The sequence below is a fragment of the Amphibalanus amphitrite genome, unplaced genomic scaffold (genome assembly GCF_019059575.1).
Source record: "Amphibalanus amphitrite isolate SeventyFive unplaced genomic scaffold, NRLGWU_Aamphi_draft 000174F_arrow, whole genome shotgun sequence".
Lineage (NCBI taxonomy): Eukaryota > Metazoa > Arthropoda > Thecostraca > Balanomorpha > Balanidae > Amphibalanus > Amphibalanus amphitrite.
In genome coordinates this window covers 788,730-810,455 of record NW_024881669.1, presented here as the reverse complement: position 1 = coordinate 810,455, position 21,726 = coordinate 788,730, and the positions used below count along the sequence as shown (strand labels likewise).

Sequence of the window (21,726 nt, the reverse complement as noted above, 5' to 3'; positions counted from 1 at the left end):
CGCTGGTACTGCCATTGGACAGTGGACTGTCTCTAAAGTTAGACAGTTATTGCACCGCTCGACCTGCCACATTTTGCAACGTTCATCGCCAATGTAACACTTGATATTTGCGAGTTAACAGCGTTTACATGCACATTGCACAATGCATACCTAACTATTTGCACTGTTTATAATGCATGCCAAGGAATTCAGCAGAATAGGTAGGTGCCTAGGCTACTATGCTTTGCCCCAGGCGCCATGCTCCTATACAACCTTCGGCTATCAATGTCAAGAAGTCCTCTGAAAGCCTCATTCTAACTGCAGCTGTCGGCGGAGAGAGAGAGGCGGCCTGTTCTGCTGGGAGCAGGGACAAGCGGACTGCTCTGCTCTCCGGCTGAGGGCGAGGTGACCTGGTCAGCTCCCCGACGGCAGCCTGCCCTGTTCTCCGGAGGGGCGGCGGCGGCCGTCCGCCGGCCCCGGCCCGGCCGGCCCGGCCGCCATGCCGTCCTCACTGCGCGACGAACGCTCCAGCCGCGGCTCTCGAGACACCAGTCCGGCCACCGGCTCGGCGCGCGGCTCCAGCTCCGCGGCGCCGCGCACCTCGCACAGACGAAAAACGGCACGAGGTCAGTGGGAATGGGCGCTCAGGGGTGCACACCGGGCAACTTAGAGCACAGAAGCCGTTCACGATCAGACACAGGATGCACAGAACTGATTACACAGATTGAACAGATTACGGAACTCAAAGACACATCACACAGACATAGGTACGCTACTCCGGCCCTATCAGCATGTTCCGCTCTTTCTGAACTGGGGTGCCCGACACCGGCTGCTGCTCTCACGGCAATATGAAACCTCACTCACAGTGTGTGTCCCTCGGGCGGTCAACCCGGTCGCATGTCCATCGCGGCCACCCGTCATGTCACACACCGGGGCCGCCGGCACTGTGCGCCGCACGCAACGGCAATCCACTTACCTGTGTGACGTCACACAGTGACTTTGTGACGTCGCCCAGTGTTTTGTGATGTCACACAGTGGTTTTGTGGCGTCACACAGTGGCTTTATGACGTCGCCAGGAGCAGACGGTGACGGAACGACGACTGTGCCGCCGACAAAGTTCATGAATGACGCGCTGAAACTCAGAATTTCACTTTCTGTGGGTGGAACTGGACGTTGGAAGTTGAGCAATGCAGCATGACGTGCACTTACAGTGCTGCCAGCAAGATATCTGCAGCTTTGCATAGATTATATTTTGTACAGTTCATCTATGTTGGCGTTCCTAACTTGGCGCTCCTTTTATGCCTAATTACCAGCGTTATCTTACTTACATCAGATTCCATTATTTCCATAAACGTGAATGGATGTGAAAGTGCATAGTTTTCGCATTTTGGTGTCAACGACTGTTTATAGGTATGCGTTGTTATTAACCGGACGAGCCAATCGTTTGACTCGTCTAAAAGATGCTCCCGGTCAATCAACTCGAGCAATAACAGTCTCAGTCCATCCGGCTTTCTCCCGCTCATATTTTTGTAAGGTCACCTCAACATTCATCATTGCTTATCGAGATAGTCGGCATTTTACGTTCCATTGCTTTTGCATTTCTTCCCCAACGGCAGGCACCGTTGGCCGTCTACTTGTATTACTATTCCTAGATGGCGTTAGTAGTGAGCGCCTGAATGCATACTGTGCCGGAGGGCCTCCAAACCCGCATCGCGCCAGTCGGCTCAACCGGGGCGCATTCATCCTTCTTCGCAAATAAAGATAACAGATTTGATTTTGACAAAAATAAAAGAGTAGCTTTGAATCCTCCAATCTCCCGTGAATCACCTTTTGAGACTGAGTACCCAGAACCGCCTCCGCCTGCCAATATCCGGGCGAAAAACAACAAAACGTGCCTGCCTGATACGAGACTTGTGCAATGTGCATGTGACAATGCTCATAGTGAAGTTGTGACGGAATCGCTCGTTTTGAAGTTATTTACCGCTTTAACTGATGTCAGATCCGAATATTTTACAGCAACTGCACCATAACTGTCATTAGTGCTCGCTACGATTGCTATCGTAGAAGCTTCAATATTTCACCAAATCTTAGCGGCTGACACGGCATGCCTCGGCATTTGGCAATGGTCGCTGCAGAACTTTGTGCTGTATGTAGCTCTCCGAGCAGGGAATTCACATTGTTAACCTTTTGATGTTTCTTTCAACGGATTGTGAACAAAGTTTTAGCACTATAAAGTTAGTCATCTTCGTAAACCGTAAGTTTAGTGCCAGTGGCTCTGAATCATTTGAGAACGGTTTAGAATTTCAAAAAGCTCCGTTGATAAGTCGCCAGTAGGTACCTAACGTTGTTTGGTGCAGTAGAAGTTTTTCGGTAATAACTCCCGATCAAAGTGAGCTAGCGAGTCTGTTGAGCCATCAATTCACTCAGAAGGCACTGCCACATCGAATGATAGGCAACATGGCGTCATCCAAGCGGCTTTGTGACTCGCGTTGCTTTGACCTGACCTTGACCTGAGGTCAACATCCTAAAGTGAGCGGACCCAAGCAAAAAGCATACCATTCGACGCGCCTGGCCACCACGAGCATGATGATGCCATATTCGCGGCTCTGCCACCATTTGTGGCGTTTATATCTGTATACGCAAAGCATACATATTGGAAGCCCAATCCGATGAGTTGTTTTTAGTAAATTGGTTACCTTACTTTTGGGGGGAGTAGGTATGCCCCCTCCTGCACAGCATCTCAAAGCACTTGAAGAAAAGGAGGCTGCGGAAATGCGACTGTCACAAAAGGTCATGTTTTTCCATGCATACCTAAATAAACGTTGGTCACAAAAGGTCATGTTTTTCCATGCATACCTAAATAAACGTTGGTGTTGTTCTAGTGCTGCCTTAATTAGAATTGGATGTCAGCCCCCGGCAGTTTCCTTTTCCGGCAATCATCAGCTACTGGTCGCCTATGTTTGACGAGTGGCTGGGAAAGGATCGAATTACCGATTCCGTCTTCCATGCGTGATCGTAAAGACCCCATTAATTGAGCACATACAGTAACATTCCTCCCTGTGTACTGGGTGAGGATTATCCGGTGTAAATCGCTTTCTGGGGAGTACCGATACGCCCCGAGGCGTAAATGCACGCTATTAGTCGGGTATTGTAATTGGGTCGCGGATCTGATGAATATGCTATGATGGAGTCATGGGCATCATGCCCAGCATATATGTATATTGTATAATGCCCGATAAAACAGCACAGAGCGGGGCACGCTCTGTAGCAACTAACTACAAAGCCTCTTCGGAGCCCTTAGATAAACAATAATGAATGAAATGCGTGCAGCATTGGTTTATGCGCTTTTGTCGCGTTTTTTTTCCCACTGAAGACCCATGCTGTTTATACCGGCTAATATCCACGGGCCATGGGCGAAAGTTACCGATTGCCGTGCATAAAGATGACAAACGACTATCAACTTAAAGGGACCCTCCCACCTATACATTAGTTTTGAGTTGAGATAGCCAAATTGGTGGCCATGGCCTGAAAATACCGGTTTGGGCATTCACAACATCGAAAAATGCTTGAATTCGGAGATATAGAATTTCAAACTTGCAGTTTTCGGATTCTAAGGGGCTAATGCATTGGTATGCCCCCTTAGAATTTGTGACGTCAGCGGAGATCTAACTATTTTTAAATCTTTTACTAAAACGTTTGGCAGCACGCGGTGGTATATGCTGCTTTGCGCGCAACAAATGCCGCACTTTCAAATAAAGTCGCTAGGAACAGCGGAGATCCCAAAAAGTAAACAAAAGTAAAAGTCTAATATCTTGAAAACCGGTGAATATTTTTCGATGAAATTTGGTAGATATTCATTTTTGCTCTTTCTGAACCGAGCGACATCACTTTCATGCCAATTCATTAACTTTTTTGAAGGTGGGAGGGTCCCTTTAAACGTTTAAAAATTTTACATCCCTAACGTCCATGGAAATGTTTACGTTTCTATTAGTACCTATACTGTAAACTTTTTATTGTTTAACATTTTGCCAACGTCTTTGCAGAGCGATGCGGGGCGGGGCGGGGAAGGATGGTAGGGCGGATTTTAAATGTATTTATCGCTTTGGGGCAAATACAACGCATGTCTTTGTCTACGAAAGTAAGCTATTTTGTTCAGGAGCCGCTCGGTCCCGGGAAGCCTCATCATCACAGTGATGCAAATGGGGTTCACGAGTGGCCATAAATACCAAAAAGTCAAGTTTACCAAACCGAGTAAATCGCTATATGGCTAACCAAAGAAATGTTTGGCGCATCTGAATTCACATAGTTTTCATATTTTTGTCAAAACCGGCCTCGTGTATGTTTGTCAGAAGTCGTGACATTTTCTATGTCGTAAAATGACTGTCAGATACTCGCAACTTCAAACGCCGCTAGCGTGCGTTCATTTCATACAAATGACAAAAATTATACATGGCAATGATCCCTAAGGCCTGCTGCTTCTTATGCCGGGTCACAAAAAGCCGCATCTTTTTTGGTTTGGCGGTGATCTAATCATTTGTCATCATGTTGCAATCGCAGTTTTTTTTTACTAAGAAATATTTGCTTTCGTTTCACCTACAGCAATTTACACAGTGTGTGCCCGTTAGTGCACCATACCATGTCATTCCCTAACCATTTCTGAGTTACACTGTGAAAGAATTAAGGCGCTAGCACAGGGCAGACCGGCGCTATTGAAGTTTTTGTCCGGCTCGGTCGGGTGTCGCGGTCGGGGCGGATTGCTTTCACCGCGGATCGCAATTTCGACAGACGTTTTACTTTGAACTGCTATAAGTAGGCCAAATAATGACCTTAAGTCAAAAGTAATATGTTCACTCGCGAGATCTTGTCAAGAGCAATCCATTGGTTTTTGTCGCGAGGCGATAGGACACTTCGTTTAGGAACAGCAGAGGGATGCACCGACGAACCCCCGCTGAGGCCGCCCGCCCGCGGCGCGGCCGCCCGGGCTGCCCACCGCGCCGCGGCACCCGACCGCAACGGACGAAAACTTAAGTAGCGCCGGTCAGCCCTGTGCTAGCGCCTTCATTCTTTCACAGTGCGGCTCAGAAATGATTTGGGAATGCTATGGTATGGTGCACTAACGGGCACACACTGTGTAGACTGCTCTAGGTGAAACGAAAGCAAATATTTTTATATAAAAAACTGCGATTGCAACATGATGACAAATAGTTAGATCAACGCCAAACCAAAAGAGATACGGCTTTTTGTGACCCTGCGTTAGAAGCAGCAGAACTTGGGGATCATTGCCATGTATAATTTTTGTCATTTGTATGAAATGGACGCGAGCTAGCGGCGTTTGAAGTTGCGAATATCTGACAGTCATTTTACGACATAGAAAATGTCACGACTTCCGACAATCATATACGAGGCGTCAACATGAAAGTCATGTTTTTCAGACACCCCAAACATTTGCCTGACTGGCCGTATTACGATTTATTCAATTAGGTGAACTTGAAATTTGGGCCTTTTCGGTATTTATGGCCACTCGTGAGCCCCATTTGCATCACTGTGCATCAATCCTGTGATTCCGCAAGCCCTAGTGTTGTGGCACATGGGCGCCTACTATGCATTTCAGACCCCATGAGACCCTACTTTTCGGCGATAATTTCTTCAATTTTTGTCCAATTAGCTTGAAATTTTGGCAGACGATATTTCAGCTCAAGCGCCAATTTTTGTCAATATGGTCTCTTAACAAAATATCAAAATTTAGAGCACTTGTCGTTAGCTCGTAATGTTAATCAGTTTTTGCACCCGGATAGAGGCTCGCTCGCTACCGCACCGGATTGGATAGGAGCGCTGGCCAATCACGTTGCGCCGGGCCCAACTAAACTCCCCCCACTGGCCGTGACCGCGATGGGTCTATGCCGCTTCAGTCAGTGTCAGCACCGCGGAGAGTTCGGAGCGGGACCACATACTGGAGACAAGTGAAGCTGGCAAAGTTGTTTTGGGACGAAAGCCAAAAAATTATCCGTCTGAGGGCATTTGGTATCCTCTTCACCTTATTTTGGTATTTAAACGTCGAACCAGCTCAGAATATTCAGAATGATCAGAATCAAGGTAGGATCTATTGGAACGGAACCGGCCGTAGAAGGAAAGATGGATAGACTCTTGGACTCTGAACATCTATTTAAGCCGGAGTTGCACCTATCTCATCGTCAGGTTGGGTCAGGTCACTACCCGATTACCTATAAGATCATGTGTAAGCCTCTGCTTGACCCAAAAATATTGATATAGGTACTTTGCAGTGTCAATAAATGTTTCTGAGGAAGGCGCAGAAAGCAACAAAGTAGGATGAAGAGTCTCGGGCACGGCCGATTGCCTGGGGCATCGCTCCAGCGAAACGACCGTATTCGTGGTTCGTGAAGCGGTGCGGGGCGCCGGGTGGGGCAGAAGCGTAATGTGTCGTATGGTAGAAATGGCCTTTATCGCGGTGTCATGTGTGTGTTATATTGTTTAAGACGTGCACAAAAAGAAATAGCAATGTGGCAGGCGGACGTTGGGCACTACACGAGAACGATCATCAATAAACTCGTATCTTTTTTGTAAAACTTAAGTAGTAGGTATGTCCTCAATGGTGAGGAACTATCTCTAGGCTTTTACTTTTCATGTTTGCATTTCAACACACAAGCTCTGGGGGTAAAGTTAGTCTGGCGACCTCCTCCCTAAGTCGATGATCAAATGGATTAGTCCTGAAGGTGTTCAATGCTTAGTTGCACCGGGATGATATAAATCGCACGCCGGCATACATTCCTAATCAAATTTCATATATCAAACACATAAATTGCATCCTGTTAATGGTGATTCTGTTTTGCAATTTTGACGTAGTCTGACACGATACATAATCTTACGCAATCATTTGAAATCAACAGCGCCTTTTATGCGCGTTTTTCACAAGCCCCGAATCTTGTGTGGAAATATATATTTTTTGTGACTGAACAAGGGTCAAGGTGTACGTACATTTATGATAGATACAATTAGTCGAGGGCTTCAGCTGGTGCGTTACTTATGCGCGCTATTTAGCTCATTCGATGACGTTACGGCTGCAACGACAACTGCACGGCAGCTACGGTCCATGCGAGCCGCCCCGGTGCGACAGCTACTGCCTTGCCCGCTCCACGCAGCCGACTGACCGGCCAAGGTCACTACCCCGTCCGCCGGGAGGGCGGAGCTTAATGGTCACGTGCTTGTGACGTCACACCTACGCACGGATAGCCTCTACTCCACTGACGGATTTACGGAGCAGATTTTAACATTACGAGGCAACGACAAGTACCTTAAAATTTGAAATTTTGTTAAGAGACCATATTGACGAAAATTGGCGCTTGAGCTGAAATGTGCATTGTGAAAATTTGAAGCAAATTGGACAAATAGTAAATAAATTATCGCCAAAAATTAGGGTCTCATGGGGTCTGAAATGCATAGTAGGTCCCCGAGAGCGGCATAATTTTTTTTCGGCTAGGGTCCACAAATGATACAACCTCACCTCTATGTCTGTCCCTGGTTAGCAGCTTGCATCTTAGCCCAGCCGTTCTGTGCGATTTCAGCGCTGATCGAGGGTTTGCATCTCCACGAAGCCATAATTCGGAGTGACCTTACGGCCATTGAGAGCATTCTCAAGGCCCGGGTGGATGTCAACCTCAAATACAAGGTGAGAGGCTGCGACCGACTGACGACATGCTTGCACGTTACACTGAGCAGTAAACATTGTTTCGTAAACGTTTATTGGATGCTGACATGTTGCGCGCTAATGGAAGCCTCGGACAACAGTCCAGGCATATGTGCTGAATTATGCATTACCAGGTGTTGTCGAAATTTTGCTGAAGACGAAAGCAGAACAATGACTAAGACTATACGCCAGCTTTCTGACCTGTGTCCGTGTGCCGTGTCTCGCCCCAGGGCATCACGCCCCTGATGAGGGCGGCCAAACGGGGGGACGTGGACGCCGTCAAACTGCTGCTCGCCGCCAAAGCCGACATCGACGCCTCCAACAAGGTAACCGGGGCCGAGAGAAGGGCAGTGGGAGCAGCGCTGTGAACTATACCAGGGCGCTTAGTGTCGTTTGGTGCACAGTGGTGTCATATATCTAAATATACGAGTAGTTACCATGAAGGCTGATTGACGGTTGACGTTCGTCAAGTTTCGGCACCATTTGAGACGCAGCAACCTAAAAGAGGATGTCAAAATGATATCAATGCTTCACTTCTCTTTAGTTTCCTTGTGTGATCTGCTAAAAGAGCAGGATAAAATTCACCGCCGGGGCACACACCACACCAGTGTGCCATTGCACTGCGCTCCCATTCCCGGTTAATCCGCCGACTAAGTAGCCTCTCAGTGTCACCGCGCCGCTGACCTGAGCCGTCTCCTCCGCTGCCGCAGAGACAGGAGCGCGCCGTGCACCTGGCAGCCTCGGCCGGTCACCTGGAGGTGCTCAAATTGCTCATCCACAGCGGCGCCGACCTCACCGTGCTCAACAAGGTCAGTGATGGACGTTCCACGTCTGAGGGCAACACATATTGAGATACACTACACTACAGCTTCTGCAATCAACTAACCCACCAGATGAACTCAACTTTGGCGCAACGGACGACAAAAGCTGAACATAGGATCGTCTCACAAAAGCGAACTGGCGGATGCATAATGCATAGGTAGTTAGTCACAGATTGCTGCAGGCTGGTGGTGCATTACCGGGATAAATCGGTCATTAGTGACAGTTTGATTACACTTTAATGGTATAATCAATCGTAACAGATTATCAAGTGTTCGGGTGCAGCTCAAATTAGCTAGATGATATCCTTTGCTGTCTTGAGTGGCTATCTATAAATAAGTATGCACGTCCCCGACATGGATATTTTTTGTTTGGTCGGATCTCACCGAGTCACATGATTGTCATGAAACGTTTATTTGCCGCTCTAATGGAGCTGACACGTCGTGTGTCTGTGCTAGCTACATTCCTATACATGGGCCGTTTGCGTGACACTGGCTTGGCGAAAGGTCACGACAGAACATGTTTTATGAATGGGCGTCATTTCCCCGATGTCAGATAGGCAGAACTACGCCACGATACATGTGAAATCCGATAAACGAAATCCCATTTGTCATTTCAAGGAAACGGAACTGATCGACGGTCTCTTTGAAGAATGGAGAACTTTTCCTGCGAATCGACCGCGCACCAAACAACCGCTGATTTGCATATTGTTTCATCGTAGCGAACGTTTTATGCACTGCTGACCCGTTTGAAGTGCATTGTTCTTCATTTATCTTCATTCCTGTGAAGCCAATATTGCCTGGCTACCTGGGACAGCCGTCGCACGTCGCACCAATACATCACAAGAATGCTCATCTCTTACACTTTCCGCCGTGCGCTGCCGGCAGCGGGGCCAGAACTTTTTGTTCGAGGCCGTGGCCGTTGTGGCCGTCCTCACTCCTCACCGCTGCTGCCTCTCCCTGCCGACAGCGCGGCCAGAACTTTTTGTTCGCGGCCGTGGTGGCCGGCCGGGACGCCGTGATCCGGTTTGTGCTGGAGCACCTGGAGCACTACGACCTGCGCTCGGTGGACGGCCAGGGCTGGTCGCTGCTGCACGCGGCCGCGCACCACGGTCACCGCGAGGCCGCCCAGCTGCTGCTCGACACCGGCTGCCGCGCCGACGCCACCGACGCGGTCAGTGCAACTCGAGGGGGAGAGGGATGGATAGGGTTGGTCCACCGACGCAGTCAGTGCGCCGAGGGAGAGGGGGGGGGGGGGCGATGGGCGATGGACGTTCGACAGAATTAGTCCACCGATGCGGTCAGTCCATGGATGGGAGAGGGTGGAAGGGGCTGTGGATGGGCGGTGGACGGGCAGTGGACGGGCAGTGGACGGAGTCAGTTTACGGACTCGGTCTGTGCGCAGACGGGAAAGGGCGACAGGTGCTTGGACATAACGCAAGATTTAACGAAAGTATTCGCCCAGAAACTACGGGCTCAGTAGCCTACCCACGCTAACCAGTAGGTAATCGCTAAATCATGCAATAAGCGACGCACCCCATCTTCTCGTCAAAGATAATTGATAACTTATCAAAAACGCTTTCTGATCAATGAACAGTGGTACCTATCCTACATATAAATGACTGCTCGGAGCAAATACCTCCCACCGTTGCATTCAATCCGTAAAAGCAATGTCGGCCGATGCGCAGAAACATTCGTCGTAGGATTGCATCGCAAAAAGTCAGGAGATACCGGATGTAAAGAACCTTAGTAAATGGAAGGCAGATGGCTAACTCCAAGATACCTATAAGAAACGCTAACTCATTCCTCGCCGCTAACCTGATGGCGATTGACGTGTAACGGTGATGATCTGCGGGCTGGACCGCGACATCCTGGCCTGGGGTGTTCTGAGAGTTCTATGATATATGGACTTCTAATGATTCAGCGTGAGCACATAACGGATATGCGTTTCACGGTAAATATGCGCAGCCAGCGTAATGCAGGGAGAAGGGCCTGCGTACTTTTGATTCTTGAAACATTGGCCTTACCTTAGGTCATTTGAGGAAGTGTGTGTGAAAACGCTTTTAAGAGCTGCATATTACTTGCTTGCCCTGCGGTTTTGTATAAGTCTACGAACGAACTATGAGCTCATTTGTCCAAGAACAGTAAATTGGGAGAACTTGGCCTTTGACTACCTCTGCAGAGCAGAGAGCAGTACAGAGCTTTCAGTTAATAGATATACCCACAGTACTTTCGCAGTAAGCATTTCGTCATGATGTTTGACGAGTTTTCGGACGCCAAATCACCATTGCTCATGATTCCTTTCCAACATGGTTCTATGACCCGCTGCCCGCCTCTTTCGTCTGCTGTTTCACCTGTGACCAAGCTCCTTCCCTTCTCGCGGTAGGTATATCTTAGATGGGCCGGGCACTGCTGTCTGACCCGCCTCTGAATCGCTCTGACCCGCCATCTGACCGACCCCTGAGCCGCCTCTCATTCACCTGTGACCCGCCCCTGCAGCTAGGTCAAACGCCGCCTGTGCCCCGCCTCTGACCTCTCCTCCTGTCTGTGCAGCTGGGCCGGACGCCGCTGCACGCCGCCTGTGCCCCGCCTCTGACCCGCCTCTGACCTTTCGTCTGCAGCTGGGTCGGACGCCGCTGCACGCCGCCTCTGACCCGCCTCTGACCCGCCTGTGACCTCCCCTCTGCAGCTGGGTCGGACGCCGCTGCACGCCGCCTGTGCCCCGCCTCTGACCCGCCTCTGACCTTTCGTCTGCAGCTGGGTCGGACGCCGCTGCACGCCGCCTCTGACCCGCCTCTGACCTCCCCCCCCCCCCTCTGTGCGGCAGCTGGGTCGGACGCCGCTGCACGCCGCCTGTGACCCGCCTCTGACCTCTTCTCCTATCTCTGCAGCTGGGTCGGACGCCGCTGCACGCCGCCTCTGACCCGCCTCTGACCTCTCCTCCCGCCTGTCTCTGCAGCTGGGTCGGACGCCGCTGCACGCCGCCTGTGCCGAGGCGCAGCCGGAGGTGGTGCGCCTGCTGCTGCGCCAAGAGCCGCTGGGCGGCGCCGACCGGACCGACCAGCGCGGCAGCTCGTGCCTCCATCTGGCCGTCCAGAGCCAGTCGCGGCCCGTCACAGAGCTCCTGCTGGCTGCCGCCGCCGACGTCGATGTCGCCAACCAGGTAACGAGAGGAGTGGACGGATGGGTATAGTGGGAACTGGGAGGGCTGATACCAAGGTGGAGTGGCATGGGCTGGGAAGGGGCTGATTGAGTCAAAATATCCCTGAATTTGGATCAGACTAATTCTATATGGGATGAAGGGAATCGATGGCATGATGATTCATGACAGACAGACGATGAAGGCGTCGGCTCAAAGAACTGCAGTATAGATGAAACCGTATAGAAAGAAGTATGTGTCTAAGCGAGCCTGGAAGGGACAATGGGAACTAAGTAGGATATTTATAGAAACATTTTTCGACGAATCCCGGTGTATTTTGTGTGATGCCGTAAGCCGTTTAGCCGTTTGAATGAGAAGGTACTTGGTTGAACGGGACCGTAGATATCCCGTGTCCACTGGACAGAAGTGATGGGAAGAGAGCCGAGTCCGTATTCACCCGCTGGTCACAGTTTCATTCCGCTGCTGAGATTACAAATGAGAGCAATATTACCGGCATGCGCGGGGCACGAGCGTGTAGGTGCCGCGTGCCGTCCCAATTTGTATAACTATAGAAGCTCCATTCGGCCAATGTCCTGCGTGCGAGCGCCATGTTCAGTATGTACATAGGTAGTCGTTTGACGCAGAAACCCGCACTCAGTTCACTCGTGAACGAAGTTGTCCTGTCATAATGATACCTTTACCCATGCTGATGCTGTCTGCGTTGGAGGTATAAAACAACCTTATACATTGCTACCCACTGGAAGAAGTTCAAGTATAGGATTTAATTTCACTGAGGGTTGTACGGCTCCAGCCAGGCGCCAGCTCAAGCTATGCTGCTTTGTATGAGGTCGCCCGGCTTCCCTGTGGTTTCATTGTCCCGCAGGTGTTGTAACGAGCTAATATGGGTGGTGGGACTTTCGAGACCCAGCCGGGTATCGAGTGGCTGTACACTGGCAGTTCTAGAGGAATTTCGGCAAATTCCTCATAAGTCCAGAATGGACGTGCATTTGTCATTTACCTCGCATAACGCATAAAAAAACAGTCAATCTTATAAACAAAAATGCGTTTTAAATTGCACGGTAACACGTAACGACCCTTATGAATTTGTATTGTTATTTTATTTTTAGGGGTGGAGCATACCCGTCTCGTATCGTTGCCGACCCGTGTTGCCCCTCTGCCCCCGTGTTTGTGTATGCCCGTGATGAGTGTCGTGTCGGCCGGTCCTCTAGGGTTTCAGAGCGGTCGATGTGCTCGTTATGCTGCGGGCGGACTCTGTCTGATAATGGCACCGCGGCGCCGCCCGCGTACAGGAGATATGCTAATAACGCCGGGTCCCCAGACGGACATATAGGGCTCAGTCATACAGCGCTGTCCTGTGGTCTTACATTTATCGCGGCGACAGACGGGTCTGTCTGTTCAACCGGTCCCGAAACCACTCTAAATTTCCCACAATACCGTCAATGTACCGATATAGACCCCAATCATACCGTCAATATACAGATATGTACACCAATTATACCATCAGCATAGCATACCGATATGTACCCCAATGACCAATCATACCCAATCAGCGTACCGGTGTAAATCCCAATTACACCGTTAGTGTACCGATATAAACCCTATATAAGCCGACAGTGTACCGATTTAAACCCAAATTATACCGTCAGTGTACCCCAATCATACTTTTAGTGTACCGATATGTAGGTACTCTGACGGTGTTATACCACAATTTTACCCCCAATTACACCACAGCAGCTCTCACAATTCGGTCTACCATTACGCTCGGTCAGTGATATTGATTGCACGTTTCCACAGGACGGTGAGACGCCTCTCCATTTAGCGGTGCGCGGCGGCAGCGAGGAACTGGTCGGAGTCCTCTTGGCCGCCGGCTGTAACGTGGCAGCCACCTCCAAGGTGAGAATTGCGTAGGCGGTGCAGGCTTGTGGTCTCTATTCTATTGTTGTTCGGTATAACAGGAATGTATACTGAGGCTTCCAACCACTCGAGCAGTTATATTAGGGATTAATTATAGTCCGATGCTATGCTTTGTCGTTATGTTGTTTCGTGTTGCATCAATGAAAGCATATTGACGAAATGACATGACTGTGAAGTGTGGCAAACCCGTCCTGTTTCATAGACTGGCAACACGGCATTGCACTTGGCAGCAATAGCGGAGTCGTTTGCAATCTCCCGCAGTCTACTGAAGAAGGGCATCGACGTCAAAGCACAAAATAAGGCGAGTGGAAATGTCATATTACTGCTTACCTGTCGGAGGGGCTGATCGGGCGGTGCTGGGTTGCTCTTCTTCCCTTTCTAACCTGTGGCTCGCCTTCCGGGAGACTCACAGATTACGGATGAGGGATTTGACTTCGATTTGATGCCGGCCGAACCGATGGTTGACCCTTTATTCCCATAGGCGTAGGAACGTTTTCGAAAGTGGGGGGGCCAAGGTTCCAGAGGTCCAAAACCTAACCTACCCCCAAAATCCGATTTCTCCTCGGATTTCGGCCACTTTGTTTTCGCAAACATGATCAGAGATATAAAAAAAATCGAGACAAAAACAAAATTGGTTAAAATTTCAGGGAGACTCCCGTCCATAAACTCAAACTGATTGACGCGTTCCCCTGTCCTCCGCAGCCGTTGGCACCCATGCAAATTCCAGAGGCATCCAGCAACTTTTTCATTACGAGCAAGCGTGAAACGTGCAAAGCGAGTCTTTTCAATATACCTATAAAAATCAGCATGAACGGCCCAGCTGGGCTCAGCCAGACCTATAACGTTTTTAAGAGGTTTTATATCAGCGACCACTGCAACTGGGCTGATTGACTATCAGAGGCCGGTGTGGGACTTTTAGAGGTCGGTCTGGGCCATCAGAGGCCAGTTTAACCCTCGCCGGACCGGACCTATAGGTTTTCTACATACGCGCCGGCCGAGGGGGCGGGGGGCGGGTACGACCCCCCTCGCCGTTGCGCCCCAGGTTGAGCTAGCGCGTCGCGGAAAAACGAGCGTGTGCGCCGTTACAAGACGCAGAGATCGATACCCGATTTTAAGGTTCTAGGTCAACCGGTGACCTCTGAGGTCAGGTCAAGTGCCTCAAGGCACGGTTCCGTTTTTGGTGAATAACTTCGCAAAAAACGGCCGCAGGGCCGCGATTTTGCCAGCATTGTGTTTGCCTCTCTCAGGCGCGTCGAATGATGTACTTTTTGTTTGGGTGAGGTAAACTGAGGGTGTTGACCACGGGTCACGGTCAGGTCAGCGCCCCCAGGTCACGAAATTGGTCGAAGGAGGTCATGTCGCATATCATTCGATTCGGCAGGTCTTCTTGAGTCCATTGATGGCTTCCCCGACTCGCTAGCTCAATTTGATCGGTAGTTATTGACGACAAACTTATATGACCCTTATAACTTCATAAATGACGTCGCGCAAGGTCAACATTGCAAAAGTGACGCATCGAACCTTGCAAGGAGTGCATGAAAGATTCAGTGTGCTTGAGATAGTTGAAGATCGTTTACGGCGCCAGAAAAAGTTTTCAGTTTATCCCCATTGACTTATACCTAATGGTGAGGTCACGAAAATGACCTTAGGAAAAATCCGAGATGTACAAGTTATGAGACTCTTAATGGATACTAGGTCCTCCAAGGTTTATTTCCCTGTGAAATCTCCTCTGGCAGTGAGGGCGTTGCGAAGTTGCGACATCTGAAGACCGTGGAGAGGCTCACTTATGACCTCATGGGTCAGTGACCTGATCTGACCCGAAAATGCGGTTGGTGTCATAAGATCCGGCTTGATTCAAAGGTCAAGTATGCAAAGCTTCAGCTCTGTATCACCGGCGTGTTCGGAGCTATCGCGAAAAAAAAAACTATGGAGGGGCGGCACCCGCCCCCCCCCTATCGGCCGGTGAGGGTTGAGGCCCTCAGAGACCAGTACAGGGCCTGCAAAGGGCAGGATGAGACATTTAGATGCCGACTTGGGCCATCAGAGGCTAATGTGGGCCCTTACAGGCCAGCATGGGCCCTCAGAGGTCAGTGTGGGACCCTAAAATGCCGGCATGGACCGGTGTTGGACCCCAGAGGCCAGCAGAAGGCCCTCAAAAACCAAGATGGGCCTCAGAGGCCAGCATCGGGTCTTGAGAATCCAGTGCAAGGCCCTCAGAGGCTAATGCGGGTCCTTACAGGCCAGCATGGGCCCTTAGAGGTCAGTGTGAGGCCGTAACAGACCGGCATGGGCGGGACCTGGAACCTAGAGACCAGCGGAAGGCCCTCATAGGCCAATGTGGGCCCTCAGAGGCCGATGCGGACCCTTAGAGACCGGCATAGGATCTTCAGAATCCAGTGCGGGGCCCTTAGAGGTCAATGTGGGACCCTAAAATACCAGCATGGGCCGGTGTTGGACCCCAGAGACCAGCAGAAGACCCTCAAAAACAAAGATGGGCCTAAGAGGCCGGCATCAGGTCTTCAGAATCCCGTACAATGCCCTCATAGACTAATGACGGGTCCTTACAGGCCAGCATGGGCCCTTAGAGGTCAGTGTGGGGCCCTAAAAGACCGGCATGGGCCGGCGTTGGACCTCTAAGGCCAAGATGGACCCTCAGAGGCCGATGCGGACCTTAGAGGCCGGCATCGGGTCTTCAGAAATCAGAATTCAGTGCAGGACCCTCAGAGGCACCTAAAGGTTAGTCTTGGGACCCCAGAGACAGAAATGAGGCCACCAGAGGCCGGTGTGAGGCCCTCAGACGCCGACTGGGCCCTTGAGGCCGGTTTAGGGGCCCTCAAATGAGGTCAATGTGGGTTCTCAGCGGTCAATGTCGGCGCTTGACCGCCACTGAAGTGCCCTCCAAGATCAGTGTAGGACCCTCAAAGACTGGCTTGGGAGCTGTTAATAGCTAGCGTGGGATTCTTGAGCCTCGTGACAATCGAATAAGGGCCAGAGCCCCATACGCCCATGGGGGCCCATTATTGGTTGTTTGGGGGGGGGGGGCAAATGATATGATGGCCCCCTGATTAGCCTTTGGAGGGGGGAAGGGCATGGCCCTGATCCCCCCTCTGCGACCGCCACTGCACTGAAAGTGGAAGGGAAGGGGCAGATACAGACATTGCTGGCCCCCAGCCTGTTTGAGCCGAGGCGGGGGCATGGTCACCCTGGCCCCCAGCTAGTACGCCTTTGACGAACTATGCCGACCCCAAGCAGATCCGGTCAAGCGTTGGTCGTTTGTATACGCATTCTCCTGCACCGTGCTAGTATTGTCTTATACCTTTTCAGTGCTCGCTGTCCCGTGCCTCGTATTCAACAAAATGCTGTCACCAGGACCCACAGTCTTGTCTCTGATATGGTTTCCTCCATTGAGTGAAGGAAATTGCGGTCAATAACGCTGTAGAAACAAAAGGGAATCTTCATTAAAGGGCAAGCTGAATTGTTGTCAAGTTACCGGGTGGTAGCACTGGTACCTAGGTACAGACAGACACTTAAGTCAGCAAAAAGTGGGGGGGCCAGTTAACATTGCTGGCCCCCCCACCTCCGAAAGTGGGGGGGCCATGGCCCCCCCCGGCCCCCCCTGTTCCTACGCCTATGTTTATTCCGCAACGGTACTGATAACGATAATTCTGGAAGGGGCTTTCTGTTGGTTAACACTTACCTGCTCAGTGTTGACGCAGTGTTGAGGTCGACCCGTCCGAAAGGACATGCCGACCAGCCCCCACGGTAACATTGTACACTGCTCAGTACCGAGCTGCTGTGTCATGTCGCTCTCGCTGAATGGAATATTCAACGCGCTCCAAAGAACTGAATCTCCTACAAAGGACGAGACTGCTATCTGTGCCGCTGTAGCTGACTGGTACCATCCGTCCTCCCAGAGGAGTGAGACTGCACTGTGCTCCATTTGCCGCTCTTTCTGACCGTAATTACCCGCTATCTTTTCAGAGGGGTGAGACTGCGCTCCACCTGGCCGCCGAGACCGGCAACGAGGAGCTGTGTCGACTGCTGCTGGACCACGGCGCATCCCTGGTAACCAAGGAACAGGTGAGACCGTGACACACGGTAACATTGTAACATTGTGACCGGTAACGAGGAGCTGTGTCGACTGCTTACCACGGCGCCTCCCTGGTAACCAAGGAACAGGTGAGACCGTGACACTCTGACAAATGAGTCAACGCCAGTGGAAATATGTACAGCAGAGACAGCAGAGCCTTCATTTCGTGCTGCCGAGTTGAGAAAAAAAATGAGAAAAACATGTGATATAACTCTTTGAGACTGCCCTGTCGACAGGCGGCTCTATGATTTCAAAGTGGCCTGTTTTACGAAACCAGCTCAACATTTCAAATGTTGAACAAAATTACAAGGCGTCGAATTCCTCGTAATCCTGGCATTAAATTTAAACCGGCTTCGCCTTATGCATGGCCGAGCGCTGCTCAGTTCCGCCGGGCGCGGCCGGTCGGTGAATTATTCCCACCACGCGACGGCCGGGCAGATGCAGCTCTGTCCGACTGCTCGCTGATCTATGGGGGCTTCCGGCGCCGGCTGCCCGGGCCGGGCCGGCCGGTAATAGAGCATGTGCCACAGCAGCAGCCCTTCCGCTCCTGTTGGCCGACAGCCGCGTGACGTAATCCAGACGACGGCGGTCTTACAGACCACGGCTGAGCTGTTACATGACTCAGAGATCAGACGGCGACCCTGCAGACCACCTCTTATGTTACATGACTGGGAGTTCAGATCGCGACCGTACAGACCGCAACTGGTGTGAAGGCGTGACCTGATGCAGACGGGACCGCAGGCGCGGATACAAGGGGGGGGGGCATGGGGGCCATGGCCCCCCCCCCCTTGGCCGATTTTTTTTCAAAAATAAAATAAAAAGTTAAAAAGCTGAAAAGGGGGCCTCCTGAAAATAAAGTGGCTAGTCATGTTTAGATGTTGCCTGAACAGCTAGATAAGCTCAATAGACGCAGTTTTTTTTTTGGGGGGGGGCCAACAAGTGGGAAGATGGGGCCTCCAACAGGTGGGATTATGGGGGCCTCCTGGTTTCTAATGGCCCCTCCCTTGGAGATTTTCTGGATCCGCCCCTGCGGGACCGTATAGACAGCGACCGGCGAATCATGATACCTACCACGACCAATGTGGCGTAATAATTGATCCTCAACACGGTTCGCGCACTATGCAATATGTATGCAGGTGACGACGCTAAGAGACGAGGCACGTTAACAGCAACCATCTACAAAATCATCGACCGACCCAAATCGCTATCTTGGGGGGGGGGGGGTCGTCATTCCCATAAAAGTCTCTGCGAAATGCCCACGTTTTATTTACTTTATCAGTGGATATGTTAGCCCATTACCATAATGGAGCCGTGACCTATTGTTATCCTTCATCACGTATGTTCATTCCAGGGAGGGCGGACTGCCCTGCATGTGGCGGCCCGGGGCGGTTTCGACACCCTCGTGGACATCATGATCTGCCATACGCGCTCGAAAAGAGGCCACAAGGATATCGTAAGTCTCTGATGCATATGTCTGGATCGATAAGAGTCGATATCAGGGAAATGAAAATAGGTCGAGACGAAGAGTAACGCGTTTCTTAGCCGACAGTAATGCGTTAACGCTCAATCTCAATAATGTGCTCGACCTTTCAGTGAAGGTCGGGATACCACAGAGCGCGTCGTTCCCTATCAGTCCAATTGCCGTCAGACCCCCTCGATTCCCCGACCATCACCGCGCGCCTGTGTCGCAGTCTTCGACCACCTTCCTGGAGGAGGAGACGCACCTGAAGCTGCTGATGCTGCCGCCCATCATCCGCGTCACCTGGCTCAACAACAACCAGTCGGAGCGGGTGGAGGAGCTGATCCGCGCCGTGGCCAACCGCTACCTACCGCGCGGCAAGTGGAAGGTGCTGGCGCGCCACTGGCACTTCTCAGAGGACCAGATCGAGGCCATCGAACACCAGTTCGTCGGTGGGTGGGTGGAGCTGAGAGTTATCCACGCGGATCACGAACAGAGCTCTACTGGGAGTGAGATGGCTGCTGAGAAATATCGCTAGCGTTGTAGCTTCATTGCTCACAATACGTTGTGAAAGTATCTCGTTTTCAGATGATAATTTTATCGCATTGATCTGACGTCTTTTGTCGTTGTCATGATAATTATGCTTTTTTAGACAAGTTGGCAATGCTATGAGCTGAATGAGCCGGTCACAATCTATGTGGTGTCGAACGATATGCTATGTAACGTCAGTGCAGGTGGGCTCGCCTACCGTCTGCCGATTTGTTGATACGTCTGACGACACCCCTTCTCTACCGCCCAGGACCGGAGAGCTACAAGAGCCACGGCTACCGCGTACTGCGGCTGTGGTACCGGTCGCTGGGCCATGAGACGGACCCGATCCACGTGCTGCAGGACAGCCTGGCCAGCGTGGGCGCCGACCCGGGCATCGGTGGGTCGGACCGGCGCGACGGGATGTCTGTCTGTCTGTCTGTGTCTGCATGTCTGTCTGTCTGTCTGTCTGTCTGTCTGTCTGTCCGTCTGTGTCGGCCCGGCGGGCTGTCTGTCTGCCTGTCAGCCCCCCCTCTCTCTCTCTCTCTCTCTCTCTCTCTCTCCGCTCCCACACTCCTCGGACACCTTGACTCTCCACCGGGTAGTTTCACGACATCTCGACTCTGCTGAATACGGTTAGCCGCGTTTCTCTCGTCGTGCTGAGTGCTCAGAATATCATACACTGCACGCCAGTACCGGTATGAGCAGCGGCTGACTATCGAGCGCTTCACTCGGACTGGGAGAGCGGCGTATTTTTCACTACCGGAGACCCCCGGGGCTTGGCGAAAGTGCTCTTCATTGTGATCTCCGAGAAACACGAGCGGCCGCTCATCATCGATTGAGCGCCTGAGGGGAGGCTCGAGGGGAAAAATATGGCGAGCAGCTCACCCAGGGTGTGCTACTCCATCGTGCGTGGCGCAACCATCGAGGTTCACTGTAAATGGCACTTCGTGAATGGTAGCGTCACCCATCTTATTGGTCGTACGGAGAGGAGGCAAGAGCCAACACCAGACACTGAGTCCGCGAGCTAACAACCTCCGGTGTCGTTAGCTTGCGTCAACATGGTGATTTTAATTCAGTTTGTATTGCAGGCAGGCAAAAATAACATCGTCATCCATAGCGCCATAGCTTTTGTGTTGAGACCTCGTACACTGACACTGTGCTCTGTATTCCCAGATCTTTCTGAACTGTCGGCCAACGAAGAGGAGATGCAAAAGTTTGCCTCGCTGAAGCCGGGCGCGGTGGGCACGGACTCGCACTGCCCCGGCCGCTGCTCCTGTGCCATTTTGTAGCCGAGGGTGCTGGACGCGGGCCGTTCAATGCTTCTTACTCAGTGTTTTTCAATGGTGTGAAATGAATCATCTAGGTGTACAATCGATTTTCTATTATAAATACATGTGGATGCTACCGTTTTCACTCCCGTGTTTTGAGCAACAATGACATAACCTCCTTTGCTGGGCGCTGAAATAACTTCTTATCGGACGAAAACAAACGTTTTACTGTATCGTAAAACATCGTATCATAATTCAATGTCACACGCCACGATACAAATTTAATTGAATAAAGTAACGGGCCCGGCAAATAAGTACTTCATAATATTTTCACATGGACATCCGCAAGCTGTTCCACATGCACTGCGCGGAGACCTGATAAATTGACGCCGTTTCGCCCCATTCGTTACCAGCGACGTGCGACTTTATCGTGCAAAATATATCACTGATTTCCGCTGTGTATTGAGATTGATGCCTAACGCCTTTATCAGCCTCAGCCGCCTTCATCAACTTTAAGGTCAAACGGTTACTAGCCGGCAGGCATTGGAACAGTTTTAGGTAGAAGTGAACAAAATCCCGTCATAATCTGCAATCCAGCGATTCGACCTCCTTTCGATGCACCTGAAGTGTTCTCACGGGTGTCATTGCAGATCAGCAACCACATCGCATCCAAAAGGCGAGGAAGCTTCCAAACGGGCCAACTTTGAGAAGAACTCCATGTTTCGGCACAAATTGCTAGCGTAGTCCCATTATGTCCATTATGTCATCATGGTCTGTTTACGAAATGTCAGATTAATCCTCCGTA

The 21,726-nt window shown here is 51.1% G+C and overlaps 1 protein-coding gene across 1 annotated transcript; it reads left to right on the top strand.

The window, feature by feature from the left end:
- Positions 1 to 478: 478 nt before the first annotated feature.
- On the top strand, positions 479 to 21,062 carry LOC122383840 (ankyrin repeat and death domain-containing protein 1A-like). The gene is made up of 13 exons (XM_043370636.1): positions 479 to 605; positions 7,560 to 7,663; positions 7,912 to 8,007; positions 8,392 to 8,490; positions 9,470 to 9,673; positions 11,459 to 11,662; positions 13,454 to 13,552; positions 13,776 to 13,874; positions 17,555 to 17,653; positions 19,015 to 19,116; positions 19,355 to 19,574; positions 19,922 to 20,050; positions 20,827 to 21,062. The coding sequence occupies exons 1-13, from the start codon at positions 479 to 481 to the stop codon at positions 20,940 to 20,942; spliced, it is 1,698 nt and encodes a 565-aa protein (XP_043226571.1). The 3' UTR covers positions 20,943 to 21,062.
- The last annotated feature ends 664 nt before the right edge of the window (positions 21,063 to 21,726 follow it).

What these genes read in the sequence shown, in the direction of transcription:
- LOC122383840 (XM_043370636.1), top strand. Translation starts at nt 479, where the DNA reads ATGCCGTCCTCACTGCGCGACGAACGCTCCAGCCGCGGCTCTCGAGAC. An exon ending in ACCTCACCGTGCTCAACAAG is followed by an intron (nt 8,491 to 9,469) that starts GTCAGTGATGGA and finishes CCCTGCCGACAG; the next exon opens with CGCGGCCAGAACTTTTTGTT. An exon ending in ACGTCAAAGCACAAAATAAG is followed by an intron (nt 13,875 to 17,554) that starts GCGAGTGGAAAT and finishes CTATCTTTTCAG; the next exon opens with AGGGGTGAGACTGCGCTCCA.